Here is a 19,220-nt window from a genome sequence, read left to right on the forward strand (position 1 = left end):
GACGGGTAACCAGATAATCACCGTTATTCATTTCATCTCGGTGATTCTAATGTTGCGGCCGATTCGTCTACAGTCTGTGGAAAACAAAACAGAAGTCCAACCATATTTTACTGTTGACAAGTTTTTTTTTTTTCTTTATTGGTGCTGAGATGAAGTCTATAAATCAATGTAGTCGAGTCAAATGTTTTCATTTCACAGTTTGTTTTAAATACAGAGATGTTACTCAAATGACTTCCAAAGCTAAAATCAACTGTTTAACACATAAAGGAGCTCCTCGAGTTACTCTCACCGTCACGAAACATTTTCAGTGTCGCATGTTTTACTTAAAGTCGTATGCAGATGTTGCAGATGAGCGGTGTGAGACCAGCAGACAGACACGAAGAACTGTCTCTGTGTATGAAGAGAAATATGGACATCTGACAGAAAGCACAATGACAAATTCAGGTTAGGACAGACTTAGCAGCACTATGAGTGATAATACTTTGCTGGCATTCATGTAGTGTTAGTATATGACTTACAGGAAGATGTTTCTTTGACCTAAGAATTTATTTCATCTTCACAAATAAGGGTAGTTTCTGTACACATTGGGATTTCAATGATTTTAGATGTCTCGTTCACTGACAGGTGCCATAGTGTCCCTTGGCGAATAGTGTTCAGTACCCACAGTACGTGGGGAAACGCCGGGTGAACCGGACTTCTTAGATGAAACTATTTAACAGATAACATGCTTCACATACAGATCCAAGCTGACAGCACGGAAAAAGAGTGACATCTCTCAGCAAATCGTTTTATCGTTATGTCCAAATTTATAATAATAAAAAAACAAAAAAAAAACAAGAGCAGGAAGACAAGCCCGACCACTAGCTCGACATCACACGGCACTTCAGGGGAACGCAGACACGTGACTCATGCAGCCCGAATGCTACTGTAAACAATACGAACAGAACCTGTAGGGTCGCACAGCAGGACAGGGAAAACTGCTTTGTTCACTGGGCCCTCCGTGACGTTTAAAATGCAAATTTGTTTCTTACGCAGGACAGACGAGATGCAATAAAACATATTAAATGAAACAAATCAGCTCGATTAGGACTTTGATCTAAACCTTACAGACAGAAAATGTCACCGAGAAGCAACATGTTTAACATTTAAATTTAGTTTTACAGAAAATAAATTCTTGCTGTAATTAACAGCTGTTGGAACAAATATGAAACTTCCATCGTGGATATCGCGTCACTAACGTGGTTATTGGTAGTTCACTGATGAGTAAAAGCTTTTTCTTGTGATGTCATAAAGATACATAAGTACTCGTTTAAGTGACAAGCGACAAAATTGGCTTAATTGTATAATGTGCATGTATTGTAACTGAAATGATAAATCAAATATTAATATCTAATCGTTTTTCAAATGATCAGTTTCCTTCAAACACTCGGCTGCCCAAATATGGGCGTAAAAAAAAAAAAAAAAAAATCATTGTTATTTAATCAGATGGTTATTTGGACTGAGAGTTGTTCACGGCCCAGTTAGATCAATAGTACAATAGCTGCTACACACCCGAAACTCCAACCAAACTGTTGGCACTCCCGTTGCATTGTGGGTGATGTGAGTGCCACATTTTCACAAGCAGCATCAATTTTGATAATTTTTTTTTTAAAAGTGCCCATTGTCAGTCCAGCAATGGTGTAGGAAATGTTATAGGGGTGCTCTTTTAACCTAATATGGAAAAAAAATGTGTTCACCCAAAGTAATGGTGACATTGTAGCCCCTTATCCACTGCTGCCACCGGCTCAGCTTGACTGCGATCGCTTTACTATACTGGCTATCAACTCCATTGAGGTTCCAAGCGAGCTGAAATCATACTAAAAGGTGACGTAAACACACCACAGAGTACTGATTGGTTAGAAAGAATCATCACAATCACGGTCGCCTTGTTCCAAACACGGGACGTCCTGTACCGGCATGCTGTTGTTAACCAGCCAAGACTCGACTAACGGCAACTCACAAAGCCATGCTGCAGTCTGCTGTGGAGATGTCCAGCAGCGGACGAAAGGACTGAGCGAGTCTGTGTGTCACGCTGAAGATGACGTCGCCATGACATCACGCGGCTACGCTATGGTAACGCCGCTGCAGAACAAAACCCAGAAAAGTAGCCTGTGCCAGAAGCGAGTCGAGGCGAGTAGTTCTGATAGTGGCAGTGGAAAAGGGGCTTCTGCCAGAGAGACACGTCATACCTCGACGAGACCACAGCCAGACTCGACTCGAACGACCGTCCAAGTGTCTCACTTAACAATCGATGAAGTGACATTCTTCTGTCTTCCATTGTTCATGTTTGCACTATTACATCCGGTTTTCATATCTTCATCAACATGCCTGTACAAATGAATTTCGACTTTCAGTGCTTATAAATTGTGCACGCTGGGAGAGACTCCAGCCCTCTGCAGCGACCCTATGCAGGATAAGTGGTTTAGAAAGATGTTTGGAAATGAAGTCAATTCCTCCAGATTACTGAGCTGTAGTACATATTCAATTCAAGGATTCAGCTAATCTGTGGTGCAGCAGACCTCCCCCACCGCCAACTCTGTGGGCTCATCAGTCATGTAAAGTGAGCTAGCCTCGCAGGACTTGGTAAGTAGCAGGTGTTTTAGGGGGGGATTTGGAGGAAAATGTGTCAGTGCTTCTTCTTCTTCTTCTTCTTCTTGTTCTTCTGTTCCTGCAGGGTGTGCTGTAGCTCGCGCAGGTTCTCTGACAGGAGCTCGACCTCGTCCAGGCGGCCGCTGAGCTTCGCGTCGAAAATATACGCCCTGATGTTGTCGATCTGCTGCAGCAGCAGTTCTTCCTCTATCATGTCCACATCAGGCAAAACCTCATTGTCGTTGTCCCCGTCGAACGGGTTGGTCGAGACTTCTGGAGAGTTCCCAGAGGCCTCCATGAAAGGGTTGCCCGTGTCAGTGACGTCACCCTCGAAGGGGTTTCTGGGTGCAGTGTCAGCCTGCTTGTCCTCCTCTGCATCTTCATCTTCATCAAAGGGGTTGTACTCTTTCTTCCCATTGGTGGCCTCTTTGTGTTCCTTCTTGATGTCCTCAAAGAAGGGATTGGATGGGTCTTCCTCAACGGGAGTAGAGTCCTCCTCATCGAAGGGGTTAAGGGAGGTGCTGTTCTGGCCTTCGCCACCGGGTGGCGTTACATGCCCTCCTAGGCTTCTCAATCTGGGAGGAGACTCCTCTTGGCTTGTGAGAGCAGGGAAGGCCCTGACTGACGATGGACTCCTCTCAGCTGTAGGAGTCAGGTCCTCTGACGCGGTGTCTTCCTCTCTCCCCGCTGGGCTAATATCCAGAGACGGTTCCCAGGTGAAAGAAGGCTGGGTGGAGCCCCATTGCTCCCTCTCCTCCCTTTCTCGAGCCTCCAGGCGATTTAGCTCCCCCTGCTGCAGGCTCTCCTCCTCCGCCAGCTTCTGGGAGAGTGCGATAGCCAGGCTGGTCTGCTGCTGGTCGTACTCATCCTGCAGCTGACGCAAGTTCTCCTCCAACATGGCCACCTCGTCTGCTCTCTGGGCCTCCCGCGCCTGACGAAGGAATGACTGAATGTTCTCGATCTGCTGCAGGAGGGGGTCCTCCAGCTCGCTGCGTGCATGGACGGAGTCTGCGGAGGGCAACCATCCAGCAGCTTTGGTCATGCGTTGTGTTCTTGGGGCCAGAGGCAGCTCTCCGTTGGTGCTGGCGTGTGGACGGTTTCTCTCAGACTCCTGCCTCTTCTTCAGAGACTCCTGGGTTGCCTGTTTTAACAGAAAATGGAAGAAGAAAACACATTTGGCAACTTGTCTACCGGGCAAAATATCAACAGAAGTGTCGGTACGCAATCTTACCAGTCTCTCTTGTTGGAGTCTCTTCTCTTGTTCCTGTTTCCTCTTTTCTTTCAGCTCTTTGTATTTCTCCCTAGTGGGTAAAGACATCAGACCCAACAGCTTCTCCTGGAACACACAGGATGCAAAAGAACGGGTGAATTCAGGAAAAGATACTGAATTTGAAGAGGATTTAGTTCTGTGAGTAAGGGAGGTTGATTTCAGTATTACTTGTGATTTTCATCATGTCTGGAGCCCAGATCTTTTTTTTTTTTTTTTTTTTACTTCCACCTCTATAATAACTAGCCTGAACTAGCTACTGTTTTTCAGTGAACTTAATGGTCCATCCATAATTTAAAAGACCTAAGTCCAAACAACATCACACGTATTCATTCTTGTTTGTCGTCAAAATAATGTCAACACAATTTTTAGTTTATTGTTAATATATTTTCTATTCTGAAAAAAAGAAAATAACAGAAATGCTCCTTTTTTTAAAAAAATTTTTTTTTTAAATCTTAGCTATTGTTTTTGGTTGCTTGTTCAATAAGCTGAGGTGCAGAATATGTTTGTGTTCGTGTTTGATAAGGAGACGTATGCAGAATGCTAATGTGACTGTTCAAAGTGTATGATTCTTAAGTTGTGTGGAAGACTGCTCTGTTTTGATTGGCTGTTTAGAAATAAGGTCTCCATCTACACAACTACGTACCAAAACTATTCGGTCAAATTGACGTAAAACTAGGAGGCGTCACCATCAAATAAAAAAAATAAATAAACGTCTACCTTTGCGGTTTTAGCTGAGTTTACAACAGCAAACTCTATAACGTTTCATCAGCTCGGTGCACAGTGACAGCTGAAGTCGCGGAAAAGGATTTTACAAACCTAACAGATCATTAACGTCAGTCGCCTGATACACTGAAGGGAAAGGTGAGAACAAAAATACACATTTTATGAGACCAATAGTGACAGTATTGTTGCAATAAGGTGTGATCGGTAACTCTCTCTTTGCCTTTGTGTCGCTGAACTGATTTTATATGTACCGAGCTTTAGTGCATGAACACGGTTGCAGATGCATTTCCCTTTCTTACTGCCAAAGCGTTGTCAAAAACCTGTCTGAACTTGGGCTCACCTGGACAAACAGTGTGGCTGTGTAGCGGATCATCCTCTGAAGCTGGAGTGCCTTCGGGTGCTGTGGTGGCTCATCTTTAAGTCCCAGTGTTAAAATTCTCTTACTGAGAAGAAAAAAAACCAAAAAAAAACTCAATTTAATCTGTAGATACTTTATATTTGGAAAACATGAAATAAAAACTTTTTTTTTGTGTTGAAAGAGTCAGTGAGGACCGACGTGTACCTCAGAGCATCGATGAGTTCGTAGTATTTCTGGACCTCGAGTCTCAGTCCGCCTGCAGTGTCCAGATTGTACGTGGTTTCTCCGGCACTGTGAAAGTACACAGCTGACAGTAAGAAATAAAACTGTCTCTCAAACAAAAAAAAACCATCTGTCACGTCAGAAACGATTCAATAAGTATTTCTTAGTGCAGCTTACTTGAGAGACTCAGCCATTCGAATATACTCTGGAGCCTTTTCATCCACCTTCTCCATGCACATCCTCAGCCTCTGATAGGAAGCAAGAAACAGGAAAGCCCAAAATATAAACAACGAATGCCTGGAAAGATACAACAAAGTAAACTCCAGAGCTTAAAAAGAAAACACAGCCAGAGGAAACACAATAAGAGAGAGTCCTCGTCATTTGAACCATGTGACCAACCTCATAGAGTTTCACTATATCCGGCATGTGGTCCTTCTCCTCTAACTTCTGCTGTCTCTTCAGCAGTGTGTCCATACAGTGGCGACAGCAGCGGATCTTCTCATCGTCCTTTTCCTCCAGCATGGAGGTCACACTGCTCAAGCTGCTGATGCTGCCCCTCCTCGAGCCCATCCCGCTGCCGCCTCCTCCTGCTGCTGCTGGGAGCGACTGGGTCTGACCGGGACTTCCAGGCACACACAGGGCCTCTCGAGTCCCATTGATCAGCTTCTCTGTGGATGGATAAAAGGTATAAAACTCACAGCATTGTGGCAAAACTGATATCCAATTCCCTGTGTTTCCACGATGTTGTTCATACATACGGGCAATAGGCAAGAGGACAAACTCCATGCACTTCCTACACATGATGGACCCGCAGAGGCGACAGTGGTGCCGTCTGTTACGCATGTTGAACTTGTTTCCGCAGTCGGGACAGAACGGGACATCTGAGTCGTTCACCCACGACACCACAGACTTCTCAATGGCTACAAAGCAGGAGAAGCACTCATTAGTAAAATAGTTAATGAATCATGTTTACATACACTGAGACTAGTCAGAGTTATAATGGAAGCACAAACCTCTAATTTTAGCAGCATCTGAGTTGGTTCTGTCAAACGATGTCAACTGAAACATACATTTTCAGGGTAAATAGTTTACATTTTTTAAGCCTATTCTAATTTTAATTTCAGCAACAGCACGAGAACAATTTTTATTTGAACGATTTGCTGTTGTAAGTGCACCTTTTCCAGTCTGATGATGAGCTTGTTGACCTCAATGACATAATGATCTATCCGGGCTGCTCTGTGTTTCTTAAAGAAGTCCAGGTGACTTTTAGTTGCTCCTACAAAGAAAAGAGAAACACTTTTGTTCGTGTATCATATAAAATGGAAATTCTTCATATATTTTGTGGCTATAATTTAAAATGTTGATACCAGTGAGAAAAAAAAAAGAAAAGAAGAGTTTTAGTTCAGTTTTCTAGTCTCACCCAGTTCCTGAGGCTCCCACATGTAAGGGTCCACTCCGCCATAGTAGAAGGACTCATAACTGCCAGTGTCCGGTCTGTCATCCCCGTCCCTCTTCAGAAGTTTATCTTTGGCTTTCTTTGCCTTCTGAACCAAACCTGAACGCAGACAATAGTAGGACACAAGAAATGAGTGAAAAATGCTGACAAGAAATTATGCAATTCAAATCAGTTTCTATTTCTATTTATTTTAAGAGTAAAATCACTATGTTACACCATACAATCACAAAATAACACACAGCAGGGAAACAAATACCAAAAAAGACAATAAAAACATATATTTTAAAAGAAAAAAGAGGTTAAAAAGAAAAGCGAACCAGGCCTAAGGCAGCATGACTGAGGGGACCTTGAGCCATCCCTAACAATAAAACTGGCCAAACAAAATACACATTAGCAGGTGTATTCTCTATTATTTGTGCCCATGAACATGCCCATTTTTTTTTTACCACACTACTAAGCTCACTCATTCATGTGTCTATTTCCAACCAAGGTCCTACTTTTTCACATTTAATCATTTTTCTATTCTGCAGCAGCATATGGTTCAAATTCTTCCGACACCAGTGCCCTTCTACCTGTTCTCAAACTGTCCTTATTAAACTGCCTTTTTTGAAAAAAAAAAAATTAAATCTTTGTTGTTGTTGTTGTAAAAAACTAGTTTTGCACTGGAATATAAATCAATTGGCCGTGTGGCTGTGAGTGAAGAACAATACATGGCACTTACTTTTGAGCTGCCCTCGAACATGACGGTCATCCCCAGAGTGCTCCTCTTCGTAGTGGTCTTGGAGTTGGTAGAATGACTGGAGGTCTTTCAGGCACAGAGGGCAAAGAAAGCCCTCCTTCACTTCACCTGTGCCCTCAAAGGGAGGTGGGTAGCTGGAAGCCATGATGGCAGCAGGCGGCGGTGTTTTTGGAGAAGAGATGCAAGGTGGTGCGATGCTGCTGCGGTCCGCATGTCACGGGGTTTGCAACCTTCCCAGCATCAGCTCCATGACACCTGAGAAAAATCCCAGGACACTCACTGAAAGGCAGGACAAAGCAGAATCGGGCTATATGAGGTGTGCAATCAAAAAGTTCAGAGGCTGCTCCTGTTGTGGGTGGATGGGTTGCAGCACTGTGATGAGCACGGAGCAGGGCGGGGTGGGGGGTGGGGGTGGGGTGGCTATAACCTTAATGAGTAAGTATTCCAAGTTAGAACGCTTGATCAACATCAGCATCTGAGTTACACGTGCTTTGTGGCCACTGGAACGTGCACATCTGCAATTTCACCGTGGACCTGAAACCTGAGCAGAGAGTGCACATCAAGTTCTCTGTCAATCTCTTGGGTAACAGAAAGAAGTCCCAGATAGCCAAATGCAGTGCGTGGGAGTGGCGGGAAGTGACGACTGGGTCACTGCGATGCATGTTTTCCTTCGGATGCCTCAGAATGTCAGAATTCGGTGTTGTCAGTCCGACCCTGAGGGAAGAATCCACGTTGCACAACCCCGCGAAAGTCAAACAAAAAACACCAAGTTGGGCTCCTCACCAGTGACGTTCTGCCACTCTTTAAAAAAAAAAAAGCAAATGCGGCTCAAAAGGCCTCGCCCAGCTCTTTGCTGAACGCTTTCCAAAGCATTTCCGTTGCCCCTCCCCCTCCCGAGTCTGACACAAAATTTGATGTGTGGTCTCTGCCCAAGTTTCAAGTCCATGGTGACGTCACACATGCACAAATACCGGCGCTCACAAAAACGCATGTAACCGAGGTGCTGTTTTTGAGCAGGTGCCTCGACATGACTTGTAATACCAACTCATGAAAGTCATTGCTTCCCCTTGCTCCATGCATGTCACCGTGCTGCGCTCTGTATGCACATAACAGGAGCAGTCTCTGATATATATATATATATATATATATATATATATATATATTTTAGGGTGCATACAAAAGTTCAAACAAAATCCACACATGACATGTCACACGCTTGAATTTAGGAATGCATTTTGCACTAACTTGCACAAAATCCCAACGCAGATTCAAACATGTATTCTTGTTGGAGTGTGAATTTCAACCATGTCTTGTCACTGTGTAATTCACTGCGAGGACACAGTGTGTGACTTTTTATGTGACTGAGCAGGATTGTGACATCAATAAACAAGCTTCATAGCAATATCTCATGAAGTCATGAAGTTAGAAAGAACCTCACACTTCTCCTGATTATCGTGTAACACTGTTCTTACTAATGAAGTGGAAATAATCTACATTTATTGCCGTTCAAGTGCACGCGTGCTTTTTGATTCAAACTGCAGTTAAATGAGTGACACGCCAAATATTTTTTTTTTTACAATAATTACAACTTAAATCACATTTTACAGCTAGAAATTAACGTCAGCTTCAGATTTGATCAACCCAGTCCACCAATGTGTGCGTCCAACCTACGCCGTTAGCGACACACACACACACACACACACAGCTAAATACACGTATTTGTTTTTACTCGCTGCGTTAGAGCACTTTTTTTAATTTTTTTTTTTTTTTTAGTATGTGTTACCTGGATATTAATTGCCTAAAGTCTTCAGTCGCGCCGTTTTTGTTTTAATATTTGGCTAACTTTGGCTCCCGTTACACCCCGCAGAGACTGTAGCGTCAGCGGGAGAATGCTAGTAGCACGTCTCGCTTTCTTTAGCCAACGTTTCTGCGGTGTCGTTGTTCAAAACGCGAAATTAAATCACTTATAACTTCGCAAAAACAAACGCGCAGACGCTAAATCCACAGGATGGGTCCTTTATACTTACAAATGTATCTGACAACCACAATGTTGTTGACAGTTTGGGTTTTCTTTGACAGCTCGACAGCAGCAGCAGCAGCCCTACCTGGTCATGTGATCAGCACTGTGTCAGGAAGGGAAGAGAGGAGGGACAAACCGCAGGCAGCTACAAGCGAAGCGTACTTCACTGAAGCAGTTCCATCACGATTCTGGACTTGCTGTAAGTACATTGTTTGGTGCCGTGTTTTTTCTAATGCACTTTTAATTTTTTTTTTTTTATTTCTGATTGTGTTTTCATTCTACTGTTTATGTGTTTAAGTGCACTGCGGCTGTAAATAATCTAGGCTTTCAGAATCTTTGAAATGAGTAAAAGTTTGGCGTTGCCAATGGAGTGCTTGCTCAAAATGCAAGGTTGGATAAATTAATTTGTGGACTCTGTGTCAGATGGTTTGAGACAATTTAATTAACTGCACTTAAGATATTTAGGTAGAGCCTGCTTTTATTAACCTGCCTAACTCTGAGGCTCAGTCCTACATCAAATTCTAGTTTTAAAACCTTCACGCACTCTATTTAAACAATTTGCCAAAATTTCGCTCCATGTTGTCGTTACTTACTCTAGAGATTAATCTACCAAAATATGTACATGTGTCGTGTTAACCTGAGTTGACTTTTAGGGACAACAACAGAGCAATGGATAGAGTAGGTGGAATAGAGGACATAGGGATCCAATGGACCTTTGTGCCCCATAATGATATACTACCTCACCTGTGGCCTTAATCTGGGGTTAGTCCAAAACTCCACACAAAAATTAAGAAAAAAAATATTGTGCAAAAGTATGTTATATGTAAAACTATTTTATCTATTTTTTTTTCTTAAGCAATCCTGGATTCTTATATCTTTTCAGGACCCTAAAAATCCCTCAAGTGATGCAGCCTGAAAAGGAAAAAAGCAGGATTTGTTTAAGGAGCTCAACTAATGTCCACACTGAGATCAGAAACTGTGAAGTGGGCTGATTTTGCCCCATTTTGGGGGCTCATAAACAAAATTGCTGGAAACCACTTAACTACACAGGTTCAAGTGTGTAGTTCTGAATGTGTGTTGGGGTGTGTGGATTTTGGTTTCATAAAAACAGAATCTAAACAAACAAAACAAAAAAAGGAAACTCTGAAGCCACAAACAATTTAACAAAATTAATGATTTAACATTTACTTTATTTCCTTGATGCCTTTAGTGTAAAATAGCTTTACCATGAAATAAACCTGATCTGAAATTGTTCATTCTGCCTATTTGAATGTGCATTCAAAAGTCTGTCAATCCACTGAACACTGGGTATTTCTGCAGGAGCGGAAAGTTGTGTGAGTGTGATTGTATTTGTGTGTGTGCATTTCAGTGAAACATCTCCACCATTAGGTCTCCATCTCCAGCTCATGCATGATGAATAATTTGCATATTGATCAGACCTATGGACAGCTGCTCCCAAGGCTCTAATGGAATGAGCCCAATTACACAGAGGAGTGGATACTGACACTGTCTGTCTGCTATTGAACTGTATTAATCAAGTTTGAAGAGACTCAGGCAGCTGACAACTTTGTTGGACTACACACTAATTAGACCTGGTTGGGTTGAATCAAGTTTAATAGTACACTATAAGGCATGTATTACAACTAAAACATTTTGTTTTCCAACAAAAACATGGGTGACTTTAAGACAAAGGCAGCTTTTAATTTACAACATTAAATGAACTCAATACATGCAGTAATGTAGAAAATTAATCAGTGACCCAATTTCTTTGCTCTAGTATTTCTAATATTTCACATAAGTAGAAAATAATGAAACACAAATCTGTCAATGAAGGGGTTTCTTATAACTAGCTACTTTCATTCAATCTTTAGTCAAGCACGTACTGACTAGCTGTGTTGCCTCACAGAGGCACCATGGCTGAAGCCAGTAGACTAATGCTTTAATTCTTGAAATTGATGTAAGGATAAAAGTAATGAAAATAAGTGAATAAATACTAATAATAGCTGATAATAGATCAAAATATGGCACAAACTCTTCTGAAAACTACATGTACAGAGAGTCCAAAGTTTGGAGGACAATTACGCAAGAGCTCTCAAACAAACCATCAGTTAAATGCTTTTGATGATGACAGTAACTGTCTGCCAAAGAAAAAACTGTGGCACAAAAGGTTTAATGATGTAAACTATTTTTTCACTTTTCATAATTTATTATGGTCACTTAATTTATACATTTATGTCTTTACAATACGGCAGTACACGCACACAAGACTCGTGTTTAACCTACTCTCCTTCCACTAAATCCTCCTCCGGTGCAAACCTTTTACCCGGGTGTTGTCTCTTCTCCTCGGCATGACTCTTGTTAATGTTGTCTAAAAAGTCGAGCAGCAGACTGGTCTTGCTGCAACCCGCAGGGTCCAAAACATCACACGGACTGTTTGTGCCTAAATCCGGACTCGAGTTATCCCAAAACCGTTTTCCGGGGTGCTGACGCTTTTCCAACTCAGACAGGTTTTCTTCTCCATCCGCGTCCACATCCCAGTTCCCATCCCCGTCCTCGTCCTCGTCCTCGGAGTGGCGCTTACCTGGGTGCTGGCGTTTGCTTTGCAGCACCAGGTAACGCTTGCCCGGGTGTTGTCGTTTTGAAAGTTCACTGAGCAGTATAACGGGGTTGCCAGAAAGGTGTCCCGTCGTGGAGCGCTTTCCCGGGTGCTGCCTTTTCTGGAGGTCCATGAATGAGTGTATTTCATCTTCGCGCTTCCCCGGATGCTGTCTCTTTTGCACATCCAGGTACTGTTCATCCTCGTCCTCTTCTCGCCTCCCTGGATGTTGCCGCTTCTCCAGATCCTCGCTGTATCTTTTACCGGGATGCTGTCGTTTTGTTACCCATTCTGGCTGAGAGGAAAACCCCTCTGGAAAAAGTAGAAAAATACCTTTTAGATTACTTCAAAAACCTCCAAGTCTACTTTAAGTATGACTTTACTGCAGAGACATTTCCCCCCGTTTCTCTTGCGTGCGTAAATTGCGCACATTAGGATATCGTTGATGGTCTTTGCTTTCTGTTATACTGCGGGAATATTCTTTGCAACTACCCCCTTTAAAACATAATTTCAAACATAATTTTTTATTTAACATGTACAGTTATTTAAGTGGAAAACACCCACAAGAACGCATAAAGCTGACAACTGCTGAAAACATTTGTCCACTTTCAGGTCCAAACATAGCCCACAGAAATAGCCCAGATATCATAAGATCATGTTAGTATAACATTTAATGAATAAATTAAAACAATAATGAAACATTTAGGTGTTTTGTGGCATTAGTCTGCTTTAAAGTCAGTAATCGTTCCTGGTTTGACCTAAAATTGATCCCAAACCCAAAATTTATGAACCGTTTCTGCCGTCTTCATCCTGCATCTTTTTGAGAATGGACCGTAGCAGGAGACTTTCTGCTCTCTGTAAAATGATGTCGTCTATGGTCCTTCGGTCCGTGTCATCCTCAGCAGAGATGCCCTGTCCTCCAGACAGCGTCCAGTTGCAGACCGTTAGAGAAGCCAGGATGAGCAGACATGTCGACTTCATGTTAATTTAGTTTGCTCGTCTGTTGAATAAATGTATCATGGTAAATGGGAAATAGCGTATTACAAGTGTGAAATTAATGTGGGGGCAAAATGAACCAGTCTACTTGGATGCACAGCAGTAAATCTATTTCCTTCAATATTAAGACTAGTCTCATTTTTCTGAAAAATATATTTGTCAAGTGCAAATTGCCATTTGTTTTAACACTTTTTATTAATGCTGGTTGTTATCATTTACTTCACATACAATCATAAAACAAGTCAGTGTGCCACTGAAACCGCAGCAGCAGCATTAAAAAGAATTGTTAAGAGCAAAGGCATTAACTGAATGTCTTGCTGTCAAAAACATCCGAAATAAATTAGAACAATGCGTAATTCACCCACACAAGCAGAACCTCTACCCCATTATACATATTCAAGTTGTATGGAAGTTTATTCTAAAATGCGCCAGCCTCACCTGGGAAGTATCTAACGTCTCCTCGTCCCCAGCCTCTGGCACCGCCGGTCAGTGATAATAGTTGCTCTCGCAGCGGTTGGTGACCCTTAAGGCCAAGTCTGGAGGTATGAGCAGATAACTTTCCGTCTCAGCTTTTATACCTACCGGACACTGTCGTCACACCAACGTTGGAGTAATTTTTCAGGATCCGTCGTCCCCGCTGATGTCACCAAGTCGTGCGCAACTGGATGCGGCAAATGATCGTCCTATGGGAGCCGCTGCCCAATTTATCATTTGAAAAACAAATAAATAAGATTGAGAGAGACTTTAGGCTCTACACGATGCCTAGATGAGAGAAACTCATTTGTAAAAATCATAAAGTTTAGACTGAAGCGCACAAGTTATTGATAGTTTACCAATAGTTTATCCTTCAAGTTTAACAACCGTGACTTTTACGGATAATGTTTCATTTATTCCGATTTCTTTTTATTGATCTTTATTTTATTGACATTTATTGAATTGCTGTTTGCCACTCAGACGAGAACGACGTCAGTATCTTAACATACTTTGGAGGTCTCCTGGGGCGCTGGACTGCAGAGATGTTGGCTATATTCATATTTTCATCAATACCACAATGTCACAGGACTCATGAGGGTAAGCTCAACCCATCTGGTTCCACTGAGCACATTTTTTAAAGCAGTTCCTGGTCACGATGCAACGCTGCAAAATGTGTCAGGGGCGGATCTAACAAGTCTGAGGGTGTGTGGGAGCAGGGGTTGTTGACTCGCTGAGCAGAGCAGGCTGAATGGGACGACTTCTGAAGCAGTTTTATGTTTAATAACGTCTACATTTTCCCCCATTTATATTAGTCTATCAGTAGCTTTAAGGTTGTCAATTCTGCGCTACTGTGGTAGAGCTACCTGTATGAAAGTATTTGAGGAGAAACCGTCATCCATTATACAGTCAAAACACTCCACCATCTGGATGAACTCCTGCATAGTCGTAGTCTGCGCTGAATGTCAGCGTGAATTGAATTGACCGTGTAATGCTATAATTACTTGCTTTCAGTGTGCTGTCACGTCCAATACTTCAAGCGAGTTTAGACTTGCTGAGTTAAAAAGCAGCAATATCATGGTTAAAATCATTCAGTGTTCTGTGTGTGATTTTTATTGAAAAGTGTCAATTATCTGTAGTTCATCTTTAGCGATATTAAGCCTTCTTTTCCTTTGTGAGGAAGACAGAAGAGTTTCTTATTCATATTCATATAATGTTCAAATGTAAATACCATTAGTTCAATAACAAAACAAAGTCAACAAGGATGCTAAAAAGGTTTAAAAAAAAAAAAAAAAAAAGAGTTAAAAATGATTTTGTTAAATCTTAGCAGACTCACTTAAACTCAGTTGCAGTGTGAAGAAGGAGGAATTATTTCATGTGAGCCAAAAGACCAATCTCAGTCTAATAGTGAGTTCTCTCTGCACTGCATTGCCTCAAACGAACAAAGAAAGTGACAGTGGTACAATTAAGACATGTCTGATCAGTATGGGAAGCCACCTCTTTGAACCTGTCATGTTGGTCCACTCCCTCCTATTAGGCCAAGCATGAAACATCATGCCCAGAGGAGCCAATTAATTGCCCAGGAGAGTGTGTGGTTGGATTTTAAGCAGTTTAAAAGGCCAGCATGTTCTTCAATGAGTGAACGTCTTGTGATTGTGCAGAATCTATTCGGTCAATGTGAAGGTTTCATCGTAAAGATGTCGGACAATCAAAGCAGATGGAGTGATTGTAAGAGTATTTCCGCTTTTTACTTTTGTGACTGTAAGACTGATTAAAATACGACCTCCTTTGTCTTGATTCATATCACTCATCCTTCACTAAAAGCTAGATATCAGAATGTTTCAAAGTACAGAAATGATAACAATTAGTATTCTGATCAGTATTATGTACTTCATGTAGTGAGGAAGAGGACAGGTCAAGTGTAAACCCTGTGTGGTGGGAGAAAATAATAATAAGACTCATTAGCCTCTGCCCTCTGTTTCTTTGTCTACTCTGGAAGGGGTTGTGTGTGTATCCAGATGAGAAGCCTTTATAACAAAGCAAGATTAATGGGATTGCAGCTATATTTTGAATACTGATTTTTTTTATATTACAAAGCTGCCCAGTATATGTGTATCACCATGGTAACCTACTGTATCGTGTATGGCTATTGTTCTCCGGTTAATTTCAGTGCAAGTTCAACAATAATGACAATTTATTTATGAAGATTTCAGCTGTAATCATTTTTTTGTTTTCCGATTATGTTCTTCTTAAAGATAGGTTAACACTCTCTAAAAACATTCTAAAACATCCTAAAAACATAAAAAAGAAATTCCCATAAAACCTGTGTATAATGTTTTTAAAGTACCTTATCCCACTCAAAAAGTATACCTGCTGGTGACATTGAAAAATCTTGCTACTGATAACAATTTTAGAATTAATATATAATGTTCTAAAAATGCCATGAAAAACATTTTAAGAGTGTTTCAGAATGTTTTAGAGAATGTTATCCTCTCCTTAAGAACAATATTTCGGGAGCAAATAAAAAAGAAATATTCAAGCTTAAAACAATGCTAGAACATTGCATAATGTTCTTTAATAGAGAAAAAACAATCTTGGTGGCACATTTCTTAACACAGATACAAAGTGTTTTAAAAAGCCATCAGAAATAGTAATAAAACTAGAAATACTCGCTCATGGTTGTCGTTACTCTGTCAATCAGCCCTAGTTTATTTAGACTTAAAGTATAAAGACTTTGAATGTATTTGGCCAGTTACTTACATTGTTATAAAACGAAAGTTGTTGCCATGACAGTAAACGAAACTTCAAATATGAATTTTGCTGCAAAGAAGCTACAAATTCTGAAATGTGTGAAATGCTTCACACATCATTAACCTGACAGCACAGAAGATCTGTACATGTACCACAGTTTCAGGGTTGACACAAGATTAGTGTCACCAATTCAGTATCCAACCAAATATGAAATATGGTTTTCCCCTTCTCTTACTGAGTAATGGTGTGCAATAATGACGATGAAAGTGTTTTTGCAGAACATCATGTTCTAGTGATAGACAGCTCAAATATATATATATATATATTAAAAAAAAACACAACTTACCACTATGAACATCACACACAAACAAGAGAGATGAACATGTTTAGAAATGGACTCGATGAAATCAGTTCTTTAGAGCGTCTTTATTAAATTTATTTAATTTTATTTAAGTGTCAGGTTGACCGTGATTTAGCAAAGATGTGATCTGAATTTGGTTCATGATATGTATTTTTCCTGACTAGCTGAACAAAGACGAGAGTAAAAAAATCTGCTACAGATGAGCTGAAACATACTGTATGAAACAGACAAATTGGCTCAGACATGTAAACACACCACTGATAAACAAACTATCTGCGGCAAATGAACTCATCAGGGTTCCACAACATTATGATTATTTTGGGTCACCTTTCTGGATATCTCATGCATGCAGGTTACCACAAAGTCTTTCTATTAGTTCTTTAGCTGCTAAATACCCTATGCAGTGTTTACAAGTTAGTTGTTAGCTGGACTGTCTGCTGTTTGGTGCTAAGCAGGAAGTGTACAGTTGCTTTGTTACATCTTTTTAAGTCGGTCTTTTAAGCAAATACCCTAAAATGGCAGGTTTACATTAAGACACGATACGGTTTGTGTTATTATAGAGTGACAGTCTACATAGGGAGGATGTTGCAGTGGATGTGGGGTTAGGAATACATTATAAAGCTTGAAGTCCAGGTTATCTTATTGCAAAACCTCAGTAAGTCAGAATTTAAAAAAAAAAATGATCATCTTGTGCTCTGATAATTACCTGAATACTAACAAGACAAAGGAACTTGTTACTGACTCCACCAAAAGAAAAGAGAATGCATCTCTAAGGCTCATCAGTAGTAAGAAACTTGAAATGGTTCCTCCTACAAATATCTGGGGGCCTTTATTGACATGAAACAGCTGATCAGAAGGCGTGAACATTGTTCCTTTTGGGTTTGTCTGAATCTTTCAAATACTGTTTTTCAAAGGTCTGTGGCCACTGCTAAGTTTTATCATGTTGTATGCTGGGGTAACAGAACCTCTGTTGATGACAGGAACAGGATTGACAAGTTGATTAAAATTGCTGCTAGTTTCCTCCTCTTAGGAGTTATGAAACTATCTAAATATTATGGTGTACATGTATTTTTTATATGCTAAACATTTATATGCTGCCGTGTTTAAGAGCCATACTAGACCATATAAGACACAGGGGTGACTGATCCTTCTCGTGGTTCTAAAATCACACTAAGTATAATTTCTTTCAATGGTTAATTTAAGGAGGTTTGTGTTGCCCAACAATAGATTAATTCAGAAAAGGAGAGCCAATGAAAAAGTTCCCACAAAGTTCGGTGAGTCTGAATGAAATTACAGACACTGTGACCAGGTGAAATCCAACACCTCAGTGTTCATGGACACTTCAGATCAAAGCAGCCAGAGGTGGCAAGTTCAAAAGACAAGACATCTGACTGTGACAGCAGGGCCGTGTTCAGAGCGCAGGGAAGAAGATGAACAGGATGAGGGCCGACTCCAGAAGACAGAGCGACGCAAACAAATAAATAAACAAATGGAATAGCGAGTGTGTGTGGACCTCATGATAACCCTGTCCCCTATAAGTGACACTGGCCTGACAGGGGTCACTGCAGCAGGGAATGAGTGACAGCTTACAGGGTGTGCTGGTGGACATGGCTCACTGGAAGTGTGTGTGTATGCGCGCGTGTGTGTGTGTGTGTGTGTGTGTGTGTATGCGCGCGCGCGTGTGTGTGTGTGTGTGTGTAAGGAGGAGTGTGTCACAGGTCAGGAAGACAGACTCAGCTTTACTGACCAGCTTGCTGTCTGTCCTGCATGTCAATATCGTAAATCCAAAGAAAGCTTCTCACTTGTGATTCTTTTCAGTTGGAGTCTTTTGTTGTTTATTCAAAAACACTGCTTCATGATTATGCATTATTTATTTTAGGGGAGTAATTTATTGTTGTGGATGCATTTTGGGCCGATTCGAAAGACCAACAACGCGAGTTTCACCTGAGCTGATGGTGTACTTGATATGCTCCATCTGAGCTGTTACAGTTGGATGGGTGGAGGTGTAGGTGAACAATCTTTGACTCAGTCAATGTCATAGAATCAGAGACTGTAGCTTGTGTTTGGTGGCAACATAAATATCAAAGTGGGTTCTTACAGAGCTCTCACAGTGGGTGATTTTGCATCTGTTTATGAAATAGGACGGTTACAAAACCTAAATCCATCACTGAAATGACAACAATGTACAGTGCAGCTGCAGAATGGCTGTAGAGGGGGCTGTGGCATCAAGTGAAACTCTGTTTGTCACGCAACTAAGCCTGCCTCATCTATGTGATAAATAATATAAACATGTAGAAAAGCACCTTTTTGTCAAGAATTTGTTGTAAAAGTGATGCAAAGCTCTTTTCACTGTGGGACATTCACATCCAGCCTATTTGAACTTTTTCTGCAAATTTTTAAAAAGTTGTAGCTATCCTTTTCTCATTAAAATCCAAAAGGACCAGTCATGAGTGTCTTAAGATAACTCTAATATTTTACATTACTGTTTCTTCTCGCTAAACTCTGAAAGCTGGGTTTGTTTCTGCTCCCATATAGACTAATGTATTATTTACTCATTTTTCATCACACTGAACAGTTATCTGGAGTCACACAATATGCAGACACATGGACAGACACACCCAGCAGGAGA

General features: G+C 41.1%; 2 protein-coding genes across 4 annotated transcripts; both read right to left on the reverse strand.

Moving 5' to 3' along the window:
* Positions 1 to 113: 113 nt before the first annotated feature.
* Positions 114 to 9,512, reverse strand: LOC138192718 (rabenosyn-5). 3 transcript variants are annotated; one of them, XM_069140309.1, is made up of 12 exons: positions 9,424 to 9,512; positions 7,379 to 7,675; positions 6,622 to 6,756; positions 6,377 to 6,477; positions 6,215 to 6,260; positions 5,960 to 6,121; positions 5,601 to 5,869; positions 5,379 to 5,449; positions 5,184 to 5,270; positions 4,962 to 5,064; positions 3,860 to 3,964; positions 114 to 3,769 (listed from the first exon to the last, which is right to left on the reverse strand). In XM_069140309.1, the coding sequence occupies exons 2-12, from the start codon at positions 7,539 to 7,541 to the stop codon at positions 2,666 to 2,668; spliced, it is 2,346 nt and encodes a 781-aa protein (XP_068996410.1). In that variant the 5' UTR covers positions 7,542 to 7,675; positions 9,424 to 9,512; the 3' UTR covers positions 114 to 2,665. The 3 variants fall into 3 exon arrangements, with proteins under 3 accessions (XP_068996410.1, XP_068996407.1, XP_068996409.1); XM_069140306.1 differs by having other exon boundaries at positions 5,601 to 6,121; XM_069140308.1 differs by having other exon boundaries at positions 5,601 to 6,121; positions 7,379 to 7,651; positions 9,424 to 9,511.
* A 1,500-nt stretch (positions 9,513 to 11,012) lies between these two features.
* trh (thyrotropin-releasing hormone) lies at positions 11,013 to 13,560 on the reverse strand. Its single transcript, XM_069141425.1, has 3 exons — positions 13,447 to 13,560; positions 12,804 to 13,012; positions 11,013 to 12,324 (listed from the first exon to the last, which is right to left on the reverse strand). The coding sequence occupies exons 2-3, from the start codon at positions 12,991 to 12,993 to the stop codon at positions 11,696 to 11,698; spliced, it is 819 nt and encodes a 272-aa protein (XP_068997526.1). The 5' UTR covers positions 12,994 to 13,012; positions 13,447 to 13,560; the 3' UTR covers positions 11,013 to 11,695.
* Positions 13,561 to 19,220: the final 5,660 nt, after the last annotated feature.

This window comes from Embiotoca jacksoni, unplaced genomic scaffold (genome assembly GCF_022577435.1).
Source record: "Embiotoca jacksoni isolate LCO1_2020_lvr unplaced genomic scaffold, fEmbJac1.0.p SCAF_9, whole genome shotgun sequence".
NCBI classification, from domain to species: domain Eukaryota; kingdom Metazoa; phylum Chordata; class Actinopteri; family Embiotocidae; genus Embiotoca; species Embiotoca jacksoni.